We start from the raw sequence: 13,607 nt of genomic DNA on the forward strand, positions 1-13,607 counted from the left end.
GGATTCACGTCACGGCAGGTGTGACGGGATGGAAGGTCTCACGCCGCGCGTCTGAGCTGAAGCAGCTGGGTCACACCTGGATGCATGCACTGTACTGTCTGTGTGGGTCTGAGCAGGTGCTGGGCAGCGAGCGTGGGAGCTGACCATGCATTGCTATAGCGGCACTTCATCTACTGTATCAAAGCATTATCCAAAGTTTGACCCGAAGGAGATCCTTAAAACGTGATGATGAGAACACGAGAAGCAGCAGGAGAACGAGTCAGTGGGTTAAAAGTTGAGAGAGACTCTGGTTAATCATAATAAAGCATCTGACCAACATTTCTGCTGATATTGGTGAAACAAAGAGTAACCATAACTATTTAGACTGTTAAACACAAACATAACTCTTGCTATGAACTCTGCTTGTGTGTGATTTTTTACCTTTAGAACATTTAGACCAGTAAAAAGATGCTTTCTGAATCAGTGACAGAAGAAAAAAACATTCTTACTCTGCATTAATCTCCTTCTTCCTGTGTGTTATTGTGACGGGAAAGCAGCTCCCATTCGTCTGGCAGGTTGTGACAACACGGATGCCATGGTAACGCCTCCTGTTTGTTCACGCCGCGGCCGAGGCTTAAACATTAGCTCCTCGGCGTGATTTCGATTGTGGTCTGTTATTAAGCGCGTGATCAAACGTTTGGCACCGGGTCGAGCAGCCGATCCCAAAAGAACGTCTCCCACTGAGCCAACAGCTCCGAGAGACGTCCCAGAAGAAGACTGACCCCATCAGAGCAGCCAGAGTGTGACGTTCCCACTGTGATGATCCTCCAGGAGTCTGAGAGGGCCTAAAAATAGCTCATCAGCTGAGCCAGTCTGAACACGACACACATGCAGGCGTCCAGGTGTGAACGGACGGCAGCAGAGCTTCCAGTCAGTCAGAAGACTTTCACTCGGTTGTTCGTTGGAGTTTGTTTCCCACATGCATCGTTAATAGAGTTACACAAGGAGTCCAGTCCTGCAGCCCACGCTGATGGACTGACATTTACGCACACAGACCTCTGATGCGCCCAAGCAGACGTTACATCAAGACTGAACCACGCTGGGAGTCAAGCGTGTCCTCTGACCCTTGAATTCTGTGACCAAACAGAGATGAAGGCCGATTCCAACGGGACTCAGGGCTCAGAACTGCAGATGTACAGGGATGAGGGCCCGGCCCGAGTCATCATCCATGCGCATGTAGCTGCAGAACTGACTTCTATTCACCGGAGCCCAGCGTTGTTCATTCAGGCCAATATTTAGGGACTGATCAGCTCGTGAAGCATCTTCATCATTAGTCACCATCTTCTCTGTGGTCCTCCCTGTCATTTATCCTCCTCCTTATTGTCTTAATTGTCATAATCATCAATAATATGACAAACTCCACTTCAAAAGCGTCTCATTTTAGCTTCAGCCTGCACTCAAACGTCCAAAGCTCCAGCCGCCCTGCAGGACACACCTCTGAGTCCCCATCTCCATAACAGCTGCAAGTAAAGCTGCAAATAAAACTACAGGCGAACCGCAAACGCTGCGCCGCGCTGCACCGCGCCCATGGGCAAGCGAGCACAAAACCCTGCTATTCAGAGTCGTGCCCTGAAAAGGGAAATTAGGTCACGAGCTGAAAAGAAATCTGCTTCTAAATGCTGACAGCTATTTATCACATAATGAGACGTAAAGCGCGGCTCGCAGACGCCCCGGGACCAGCTGTTGAGAAACCACAGCTCCCAGCGCCGGACTGAGCTCTGCGCTCTGGTGGCTGCAGACGACGCGTCCAGGCAATTTAGGCTCATTTTGTCCAAAGCTGTGGCTCCGAATCTCTATTTAAGACGCATTATTGCTTCTGGTTGAGTGACTAATTACAATCGTGCTGCATGCAACGCTGCCCGTGTCCTGTGCACTGAAAGGCTCCAGATGTGCAGCCCAGCGTAGACTCAAACCTGGAGGTGTGTAACGAGTAGCACAAGACTCAGCGCTCAGGAAAAGCCTCTGAACAAATAAAAGGTGACCTTTGTTTTCCTGCCATAGAATCCGGGTCACTATTCAAACAGCTGCCTGAGCCCGTCGGGTGGGAAACGGCGCACGCATGGCTGATATGGCGTCTCTACGTATAAGCAAATGTGTGCACACGCCCACAGAGCATAATGAGCCCAGTGTTGGTACACGCTGGATGTCAGGACGGCTCCCAGCGCATTTAGAGCCCGGCTCCTGCGCTGCCGCTCCGCCTGCGTGAGCGAAGCACCAGCGACGCAGCACAGAGGGCACCTGCGCACTTCTGCTTTCTCAAGCAGAGAGCAGGACTTTCCACAGGAAACCCGCGGCCGTGGAGGTGGAACCGGAGCCGGAGAACCGGGGTTTGGGATCCTATTTGGTTCAATAAGCGACACTTCACCCACGTCATTGTTCAACCCCTAAAAGTGGGCCCCGGCTAAGCAAGAATACCCACAATCCTCCTGGGCAGAGCCCCAGCCTAGTTTTCACGCTGGCTCATTTCTCCTCTGTCGTCCACATCGTTAGCTCTGCTGACCATTCCTCACCTCATTTCCACCAGCAACGAGGCTTCAGGAGTGTGGAACACACACTTTTACTGTGCGGCTGCGACCAACAACAACCCTGCGACGTGAAGGACACGCTGTTTTACTGCGAGTCTTATCACAACTGGCCAAATATGAAAACCAACATGATACCACACAGCGGCCGCGTGGAGCAGTGGTTTAATGGGGTTTATATTATGTACAAACAATTACATGAAGTCATTGATCAGATTTGCCATGTGCTGCTATGTGCAGACTAACTAAACTGTGTCACTGCTCCTCAGGCTCAGGCTGCTTAAGCTCAGTCCACTTTTCTCAACAAATAGATGTGTCAGCGTCCTGAACCTACGGAGAAAAAGAGACGTGTGAGTCCTTTTTGTCAGAAATATTTTCCTCTCCTCATCTGGCGAACAGCTCATGCCCTCCAGCTCAGGACACCGCTTTACAGCAGGCGCTGGTCCTGGTTCTGTGTGGAAAGAGTCAAACACTGTGGAGGTTGGGAGGCGATTGAACACACGAGATAAGGCGTCCGGACAACACAGGCACATTTGTTGCTAAAGGCTGAGTCTATTTCAGACCGTTCACTGTCACGATTTGAATTTTTAGGCTCCGACCTTCGGGTCGTCCGGTTGTTACTGAGCCAGTCGGTCTAAACAGACTCCAAAAAGACAGAAAAAAAGCCCGCTTGATAAACAAATCGATCTCAAGCCGCATTTGAATGTCAAATGACACGACGGTGTCTTAACCCCAGACAAACGCACAAAGCAACTTCATCAGAGCGTCCAAACTGTGAAACCTCAGTGGCTTCAGCCTCCCAAACACGTGACGGGGCATTTGACCACATTCCAGCCAGGGATCAGTGCGGTCGGAAGACGAGAAACGCACCAGAGGCTGCTCAACATATGGGAAAAGGGAAGTAAGACTACACACAGCAGCTACAGCAATGGGAGGAGCTCAGGGAGCACCACAACTAACACTACCACACTTCAATGAAGTGAGGCGGCGTGAAATGGAGGAAACGGCAGCAGGCTGACATTAACATGAATGAGAGGTCAGAACAAGGACGCATCAGCAGGAACGGAGCGTGTGATTCCTGACCTGGGAGCGTGGCTGTGGTTGGCGGCGTGAAGTTTCCTGATGACTTCCTCACTGAAGTCGAAATGAACCCTTCCTCTGGCACAGGGTGAACGCCGGTACATCGCCCCGACACACACACACGCACTCATGCACACATCATCACACAATCACACGTGGAAGCCGCAAACGTCACACACGCGGACACGCATACTGTAAGGAGGTCACACATCATCACACACACACCCGTCACTCAGCAGCATCGTGAAGAAGAGCAGCAGGTAGTAACACACACACGCGCCCACACGCACACGCGCACACGCACATATACAGTATGACTACGAGACGAGCCAAACATCACTCAGGCTGTGACTGCTACCTGTAAAAGCGCTCTCACACAAGTTAGTCAGGAGCTGATCCATCACACGCGCCCTCTTCTGCACCGGCAACAGCAGCACACGGGGAAACAAACACCTGACTCACATCACACACAGCGACACACGCAGCCGTCCACACGCCACATCACTGAACCCTCCAAGTCCCTCACACTCTGACTCGCTCCACTCGCTCTCTCTCTCTCTCTGTGGACTTCGTCACAGGCTCTAGTTCCTCCCCACGATGTGTGTGTGTGTGTGTGTGTGTGTGTGTGTGTGTGTGTGTGTGTGTGTGTGTGTGTGTGTGTGGTTGGTTTCCTTCAGCTTGGCCCGACACAGACAGGAGGCGCAGCCAAATTCCGGAGCGGAGTCAGTGGAGTGGAGTCATAACTTGTGACCTTTTGGTAAAGTAAACCAATGATAAGGTGTGTGTGTGTGTGTGTGTGTGTGTGTGTGTGTGTATAAATGGCTAAATGCTGCTTATAAACCCCACACGTGCACCTCATTACCTCCTCAGACAGTGAAACTGGGAATAAGAATCTGAATGGAAGGCGGTTGTTGCTGTTGACCTGTGTCATGGCGTGAATCCTGCTAAAGGCAAGCGTGCCGTGTTCATTTCCTGCTGATCCAGAAACCTGGGCCCACCTTAACCATCTGTGTGAGGAAGAGGCGGCATCTGCTGCATCACAGGAGGCCAAGCCCTCGTATCATAACTGTGACCACAGCGTTCCGATGAACAGGGCATTCAGTTGTGTTGAATTCACTTTAATACATTTGCTATTCAGACTCTCCCAACTTCAAAATAAAATACTTTCAGCAACAACCTTTTATTGTCATTCATGTTAAGGTCAAATATTAATACAAATCTTCTGTCAGAAAAATTAGCACCTTCTTTATGGGAAGTCATAAAACCCTACAGGAAAAGCTCTGCCGGCAAGACAAGACAGGTTGGCTTCCTCGTACCTCACCTGGACGCGATGACGCATGACACAAGCACTCAGAGGAAAGAGAACACGCCAGGGGAGGAGCAGCTCACAGGCACCGAGGGGCATCAGCGCCGTTCCCACACCACTGCTCCCTGGTTTCACACACGAGGACGGAGACGATGCAGGCTGCGTGTGACACCCCTCCCCAATGACCTGAAGGGTTCACCGCAGAACCCGGCGCCACGGAACCCACTCCTCCCAGAACCCTGCAAACGCTCATTCACAGCTCACGCTCATTCGGGCCTGAAGCGTGAAAATGTCAGATGTCACACAAATTTAAAATGAAACCGGTTCTAGGATTGAGTAGAGTTGACTCTATTTATCAGAAGGAATCCCATTACAGCCACGGGCACTGAGGGAGCTTCTCCCGTCCTCAGGTGTGAGGAGTGCGAGACACCAGGGGGCGCTGTTTGAACCCAACTACCCGCTATGCAGGCTCGTGTCCACAGGGTGGCGGTGTGACTCCACGTCCGCAGCCCGGCGTCAGCGGAGACGGGCCCTGGAAATTCACAGTTCCAGGACGCGGCGTGCGAGATGATGCAGCAGAGGACCCGCGGCTGACAGACGGCTCTCAGAACCGGAGCCGGCATGAGACAGCATGCGAACAGGGCTCCGTTCCTTCACAGCGGGTCGGAGGCACAAATCTAAGCGGTTGTGAAGCTGTGAAGCAGCTGCAGGAGCCCGTGAGGCGTGGGTTCTGTCTGGATGAGGCCAAAGTGAGACGAGGCGGGTCAACGCTGAACTACGTCACAGCGACGCACGTCACGGCGCCAGCGGAGCGCGAGAGCCGCGCCTCGGGTCTCTCCTGGCCTGTTGGGACCACGCGGGCTGGAATTCCACTCACAGCGAGGTTGCAGACGCAGAATGAGACATTTTGCTCAGCAGCTTCGTGCATCAGCAGAAAAACGTGATTAAGCGTCTACGTGACAGCAGGAGCAGACGAGAAGCAAAAAGTAACAAACAAAGCACTAACTTTAGCGAAATGCCTTTGACTCCACGCAAAAACAAAGGCTGCGAATCGGGTCTGAGATGCATCTGACAGAACCTGACAGAACCTGACAGGCACGACATCACCTCTGACACCAACGCGGCGTCTCTCATTCCAACGCACGTGCAGTCGCATTAGATCAGAATCAAACAACACCGTCGGTGCTATTTAAATATGAGAGGAAGCGACAAAGTTGAGAAAGACGCGTCAACCACAATGGGAAGAAAAGTGAGAGGAGTCGGTGTCTTTGAGAGAATGGGTTCTTGGTGCAGCAGCCACAAAAAACAGCGTTAATGCGCTAAACATCCTGCAGAGGTCCAGTTCAACCGGTCCAGTCATCAGTGAGTCAGACGCCATCTCAGCGGCTCATTTCTGACCCTTAAATAGGTTTGAATGACACACGCGTTAATGCTCAGGCGCCTCCGACTCAGAGGCTGCAGAGCTGAAACAAACCTCAAACAAAGGTTGTGCGACGTTATTAAAATGGAAGATCAGTATAAAGCACACACTTCATTAGCTTCACCTACAGTCGAACGCAAGGCTAAATGCCGAGGTTAAGCTAGTTGCAGCAAAGACATTAGACGAGCCGCTAAAGACGACCACCATTCTGCTTTCTGTCATGTTCCACAGACACATGTGTGACTCCATGAGGGGCGACGTGCGCCGCTGAGCATCACTGGGGACGACTGACCTGGAGTCAGTCCCACAAACAGCGACTGTGACTGCGGCCGGCGCTGGAGCGAGGTGCAGGTGTGTTTTTCTTCGTTCCAGACCGGACGACGCTCGTCGTCGCCTTCGCTCCTGCATCGCAGCTGAGGTCATCGCCGGGTTGCCACGGAAATGTGTGACGGAGAGAGAGGAGACGAGGAGACGAGGAGACGAGGAGACGACGACCGGAGGAAGACGGTGACGCACGCGGGTGTGAAAAGGCGGAGGCCGGAGGTAATCGCCCTTGGCTCAATTTTAAGATCAGACTTAAGGGAGAACGCGAGACCAGCAGGCGCCTGCACCCCCTCCTCCGTCTCTGTATAAATCTAATTCCTCCACTAAAAAAAAAGAGGCATTAAGTGAATCCCCGCACTGCAGAGCCGCTCTCTGCTCAGTTTAACACGCAGCGTCAGCAGCACTGACCAACACTCTGATCATCACGGTTCTGATCCAGGACCGGCAGCAGCAGCGCCGGTGGCCATCGAAGCCCCCTCCCCCCAGCAAACAGGATGAGGCAGGAGAGCAGCTTCAGCTCGTTCAGGAACAAGCCTTATTCTGACGAGCTGATTATTGGCAGCGGTGCCAAAGCCAATTAGAGCTCGGCTCATTGGAAAAGCACATAGACAGCGAGCAACAAAGTTATTAAAAACTCTAAAGACATGAAACCATCGGACATTTCTGTCTGTTCCCATTCGCTTGCTTTTTCTCAGTTGAGGTGTGTTGGACCAGGTACCGCTCACATTCCGCGGGTGCAGCCTATGACGTATCACATGTTGCGCCTCCACAGGGTCAAAGTGCACACATCCTTCTGACACTTGAGCCGGTGGTTTCAAATGGCGTCCAGCAAACACAAGGAGAGGAGCGAGCGGCTGCTGCAGAGCAGCAGCGTCCAAACGCACTTGACTCACGACTGCTGCTTTCAAACCTGCCGCTTTCAGCCGCATTCACGGCACCGTGCATTCTTCCTGTTCCTAAAGAAGCGAAACGCTGCACGAAAGTTGAGCATTTGTCAAACGAGTCTCAACTGAAACTGCTCGTTACAGCCAGCGGCTCACAAACGCGCCGCGTCGCTTCCCGTCAATCCGGCGCTTGGACGCTAACGTGTTTGTGAGTGTCGGCGTCCTCCTGCCGTCCTCGTAAACGAGCAGGACACCCGCGGTCCAACGCCAGCGATGCCGCTGAGAGCCTCCGAAACAGGACAGGTGAGAAATGAAGGTGTTCAGAGCCGTTAGCGGTTGTTAGCGAATGCTGCAGGAGGATCATTCACCACCTGCTGTGTAGCAGCAGCGCCAAGGCCACCGACAACCACATCTCACAAATGATTGATTGACAAATGAGCTCTCACTTCCTACGTCCTAGGTCTTTAATTTGACTTTGACTTAAGGACCACGGCCCTTTCTCTCTGTCTGACTCACCCACCAATGGTTTCTATTAGTTCACACATTCTGACCTCTAACCCACTGCCGAGCATGAAGTGAATTAGCATTTGATTTGTAATTCAGGTCAGACGCCTCATCGTGTTTTACAAACTGGAATAAAAGCAGGCAGCAGATCTCCCACAGTCAAACTGTACGTGCACTAAGTGTGGCGCTTCTCTCGCTCGCCGTGTGCAAAGACTCACAGATGGAGTGTGATTCAAAGTTCAGCAGACTCATATGCGCGCGCACACACGCGCGCACACACACAAAGACAAATGCAGGCAATGAGGGAACACGTTACTCAGCCTCTTCTACAGAGTCAGATTATGCCACAGTCACAGGGAGGACGAGGACGCACTAACCTCAAACACTCGTCAGCCGCGAAAGCGTTCGAACACGGCAACAAGACAAAAGAGACGACACTGAGGTGAGAGACATTTCCATGGCAACCGCGTTCATGAGCCTGGCTCCATCGACGCTTTGTGACCTTAGAGTGGGACCAAGCTTTGATTACAACTAAAGCAATGACTCGTCAGTATTTAATGCACGCGTCAAGTCTTGAAGCTGAATCGCTTTACAGTTAGAAACTTCAAATAATCACGTATCTTTTTCATTTCTATGTGTCGCGTGCATGTTCAAGTGTATTGGGTCTAATGAGTATAAGTGATGTAGAAGAGTCAGTGCAAGACTTTAAAGTCACTACAGTGTGGCACAGCTGATTTCCATTCACACATTCATTTACACTACATTCCTACAGTAAGTGAACACAAGTCTAAGTCTTTAAAAGCATCAAATGCATCAGAATTGATGGATAACAGGATAAAAGCTGAAGGGCGTTGGGATGTAATGAAGCCCATTGGCTGCTACCTGTCAGACAGCGCGTTCCAGCGTTCGCAGTACAGAGCGCGCTCATTTGGAGATGAAGTTGTGTCTCCTGACACGAGACTGGACTGTTTGAGGCGCTGTCCACCGCCCACCGCCATCGACCCGTGGGCTCAGCTTCTGCACAGCTCCCCACGGGGGCCACATTGATCCCTGGACCCACGTCCAGCAGCGAGCGTTAAAAACCCCAAACACACAGAAGCAAAGCCTGCACTAGTTGTTCCCTGTGTGTCCTGCCCCCCGTCCTGCAACCCACCCCCCCGGCCGTCTCGGCATGTGTTGGACGTGTGACGCACATTGTTAGCAGCAAACATGGCGCCCCGTTGCCATGGTGGGCAGCTCCCACAAAGGCCCGCTTCAAATAGCTTCCTGCATCTCTCTCGTCTCTTTCCCCTTCAGGTAATTTGTCTCTGGTGCCTCATTCCCTCCCGTCGGCTGGTGTTGCAGACAGATGTGTATCGCAGGTATTGAGCTGATCTGCTCTTCCGTTTCCCTTCGCCTTTCATTCTCCTGCTGTTGAGCATCACGCCTGCTCTGAACTTGTCACGCTACGACACATTCTCTATAACTGGACCACTTTGCATTGCGTGAGTGTGCAGCACCGGTCTGCGCTTATCGTTGTGTCTGAGTTGAACAGCGTGTCGTGGGACGGCTTCCAGCCTATTTTTGTCCCTGCAACAGCTAAATGAGCCACTGGGGATTTGGCTTTTTACTACGAGACACGTTTGCTCAGTCTCGTCTGAGGCGAGAATGTGCAGCCAGCGCCGCGTGCTCGCATCCTGAGCCAGTTTCACATTAGCCATCTATCCATCACACTAATGCACCGGCGTTTGCTGGTCGCAGGGGACGGGAGTGAACCCAGGCAGGAGCACAACGCATGGGCGTCAGATCCACACTTCGGGCCGTTTAACTGCCTGACAGTTGGTATGTGGAGCCCCTTCTTCCAGCATCCGGGTGGAAACTTTCCCAGGGAGCCGTGCGTTACCGTGGTAATTGGAACCCACCTGCTGGTGCACCTTCTCCGCCGCCTCACATTCTATTTGGTGAACCAAAACAAATGGTCTGTGAGGAGAAGGCCACACACACTGAGCCGGCGCAACAGCTCAGACACTAGACCGCATTTCAGGAGCCTTCCCAGCATCTGCCTGTTCAGCAGCCTGTGGTCCATTTACTCTAATGAACACCTCTCTAGACTCGCAGCCGCCTACTATATGTTGCCTTGCTGCAGGGAGTCTGGGCGTTCATTAAAGAGATGTGCAAGGCCTCATCTGACGCTACCTCCATCTCAGCCGGAGGAGGGTGTAGGAGTCAGCGTTGGGAATTCCCCTCCACTGTCTGACAGCCTGTCTATTCAAGGTCAGCAGTTCCTCAATATCTGCTGAGATCCGTTTCCTAGACGCTCTCTGTGGGACACACACACACACACACACACACACACACACACACACACACACACACACACACACACACACACACACACACACACACACACACACACACACACACCTGAAACCTTAGTCCAGGGGTCAGATTCCTACACACAGTCACTCAATCACACAATCACCTGCCTGTAACCTGATGAGCATCCACCGCGTCCCATGTGACTGACTGACACCGGGACACATGTATATGGATACAAAGCAACAGCATGTAAGATATGTTTGCTCAGCCTCGATCTCTGCACGTGTCAGACTCTTGGCGTGCTCTCATGCACCTCGCTCCATCATCTGCTCGGCCCTCTGCCCTGACCCGCTAGGATTTCTGCTCTTTCATTATTTAACAGTGAGGAGTGCTCCTTTCTGCAACTTGTCAACGTGTACACGACAATAAGACGCAGAAAGCAGGGATCTGGATGCTGAAATAGGAGGCCATGTCTCAGGTTTGGTCGTACACAGCATGACGCGTTGCAGGTGCTTGAGCCAAATGAGCCCAGTGATGGATTTAAAGGACAAATAACACAGAGGAATGAAACGAGAAGCAGAAGCAATGTGAATGGATCCCAATGGACTAAAAGGCATGTGGGGGATCAAACAGAGGTGGAGGGGGGCCAACATCGCCTTCCAGCTGAGTCACTCACTGCAGAGCTGAGCCACCTCTGGTCTAGCCTGCATCCGTTTCACAGCGCAGGCGCCGGCGGATCATCAAACGAGCGCAGTCACGGCCACAGCGGCCGCCGGGTTCGGGTTCGGCTCCGACACCTCGGTCTAATGAGCCACAACCGACAAGGCTGCAGCCGCATGCTAATGCGACACTGCTAGCTAGGCGCTATCCTCAGGTCTGTACACATGCTTGGATGCGTTTAGGGACTCAACATGTGTGATGGGCAGCGCTCGGCCTCTCTGCAGGTTAGCTACAAGAAAAGTTTCTTCGCATTTTTTAAGTCAGGAATAAATTCAGATGATTTTACAAAAGGTGTCATAGTGACAGTGGAAGCAGCATCTCCCTGTGATGTGCACATCATCTAAAAGCAGCCCGTGTTAAAAATACATATCCCTAGTGGAGCTGAGTCATGAGTCATACTGGAATAGTTCCTCAACCGCCGGCTCCGTGGGTGTAATTATTCTGCCATGAATACAAAGGAAAAGCAGAATAAACAAGCGCCGTCCTTCACAATCTACTTGTAAGACGTGCTAATGGAGACGAGGCTCTGAGGCTTGACACAGAAACAACAGCACGCTCCATAACGTCCAGGTTCCCGTGGATTACCCAGCATGCAGCTGCTTGAGAGGCTGACGCCCCGTAACGCAGAGCGCCGGGCGCCGCGATGCAACTGAACGGGAAGGAATTGAAAACGCTGCTCGTCCCACCGGCTCTAACGAGCTGCTCAGAGAACTGTAGCTGGACTAATGACCCACGGAGCCCACACCTGCCCTGGGACCGGTGGCGAGTGGAGGTGCCAACGGCCCCCATTAGCGGCCGCACGCCTCCCTGTTAGGCTGGAATGGGCCGCCTTCAGAGCCCTTCACACGCGGCTCCTTCCACTTAAGAAGAGAAGAAGAAGAGGACTGCAAGGCCGCTTGTATTATTAGCTTAAAAGCACCCGCTGGGGGGAAGTGAGTGGGTCGGAGGTAGAAAACGTCACCCGTCCTGCACCTCTCGCGCAGAACAACGCGGCGGCCATGTTTTCACCTGGCGGTGATGCCGCTCGTGTCCAACCGGTCGAGACTAAAACGTGGTTCTGCTGTTTACACCCGTCCTCGTTTGTCACTTCTTCGGGTGGAAGATGTTTCAACAGCGTGCCTCTGCTGACGGGACGGCCCGCTTGAGCGGTTGTTGATGACGGATGGAGTCGCCTCAAGCACAAATCAGACACACGATCCCCGAGGGACGCGTTCGGGTGACGCCAACGACAACTGTAAACAAGCCTGTAATTAAAAGCTCATCTCGTTCTGTTCTGTTTGTTTTTTTCTCCCCGACGGCAGGAAGGGAACTGTCCTCCACGCTTTACTGCAGCTAACCAGCCACTATAACATTTCAAGCTACTCATAGCAGATCAGAGGCGGTCTCATCGCACAGCTGCTGTGATGGATGTGTCTCCTCCAGCTCCATTCCTCAGGTTTTAAGCCGTCTCCACGGCGACGCGGCGTGGCGTCTTCGAGACAAGCAAATGACAACCTGACTAATTACTGCTGTGAATGTATCATTATCATCACCATCCTCACCGAGCTGAACCTCTACAGTGACCTTGAATAATCACGGCCATTACCACCCATCATTAAGCCATTAAGGCTCTTCAGGGTTAGACAGCGTCCTCCATCACCTGCCCCCTCACGCTGATGGAGCCGAGGCGGCGAGATGAACGCGCTCCTGGGAGACGGGGATGTGTCAGCGTGAGTGTTCCAGAGGGGTCTGTTGTTTTTTCTTCCCTTCTCGCCTCACAAGGAGCCTCGCAGCGATGTTGGCAGATGGCGACTGTTGGCAGGGGCTCCGTCCCTGTCGCCACGTGCCGGCTGCCAGCAGGCCCAGCAGCTCGCAGCCACAAGGAGCCTTTTCAGGCCACGCGGCCCCGACACGAGGCGCCGGCAGACGGGTCGCCCCCCCCTCACAGCGGGGGGTCCTCGTCGAGACGAGCAGGTACACGCTGATTATTACACGCGCAGGTATTAGCAGCCAACTGTTCCAGCGCTCCAATTCATTTCGGGCCCCGTGTGACGTTTCTGGGCCGGCGCTCGCAAACGCGGAGTCTGGGATTCCCAGGGGTGAGTGGAGATGGAGAGGTACTCAAAATGAACAACACTCCAGTTAATACAAGCCAACGCACACGGTAAGAAGAGTCAGGCAGAAACGAGCATATAAAAATAGACACAGCAGTATCTGTGTCTTCTCTCATCGTGACCAATTAGGTCAAAATGTTAAGTGCTAGTTTTGTGCGTTCCTCACGAGGACGGCGGTTTGGATAATGGTTGGTGGAGATTCCCTTGTTGTCAGGTATCAGTTAGAAGAACCAACTGGTTAAGCAAATGAAAATTGCTCTTGCATACATTTGTGTTTAAATCCATGCAACATGTGTTAAAAAGAGAACATACTGCTTTTACAGAAACCTTGGAACCAGAACTAGGTCTATCGCCTCGACATGAGGAACACGTAGGAACCACGTAAACCCAATTCAATTTCCTCTGATGATCAAAGAG

The 13,607-nt window shown here is 52.4% G+C and overlaps 1 protein-coding gene across 4 annotated transcripts in view; it reads right to left on the minus strand.

Annotated features, from left to right (window-relative positions):
* Positions 1-13,607, minus strand: part of pde4ba (phosphodiesterase 4B, cAMP-specific a) — an 83,266-nt gene that overhangs the window by 35,607 nt on the left and 34,052 nt on the right. The window contains exon 1 of one of the 4 annotated variants that reach the window (XM_029146583.3): positions 3,645-4,141. The exons of the other annotated variants lie outside the window; for them this stretch is intronic. Within the exon in view, the coding sequence (XP_029002416.1) occupies positions 3,645-3,772 (128 nt within the window). The 5' untranslated portion in view covers positions 3,773-4,141. Of the gene's footprint in view, positions 1-3,644; positions 4,142-13,607 lie in introns of those variants that run through there. 4 annotated transcript variants of the gene reach the window in all.

The sequence above is a fragment of the Betta splendens genome, chromosome 4, assembly GCF_900634795.4.
Source record: "Betta splendens chromosome 4, fBetSpl5.4, whole genome shotgun sequence".
NCBI lineage: Eukaryota > Metazoa > Chordata > Actinopteri > Anabantiformes > Osphronemidae > Betta > Betta splendens.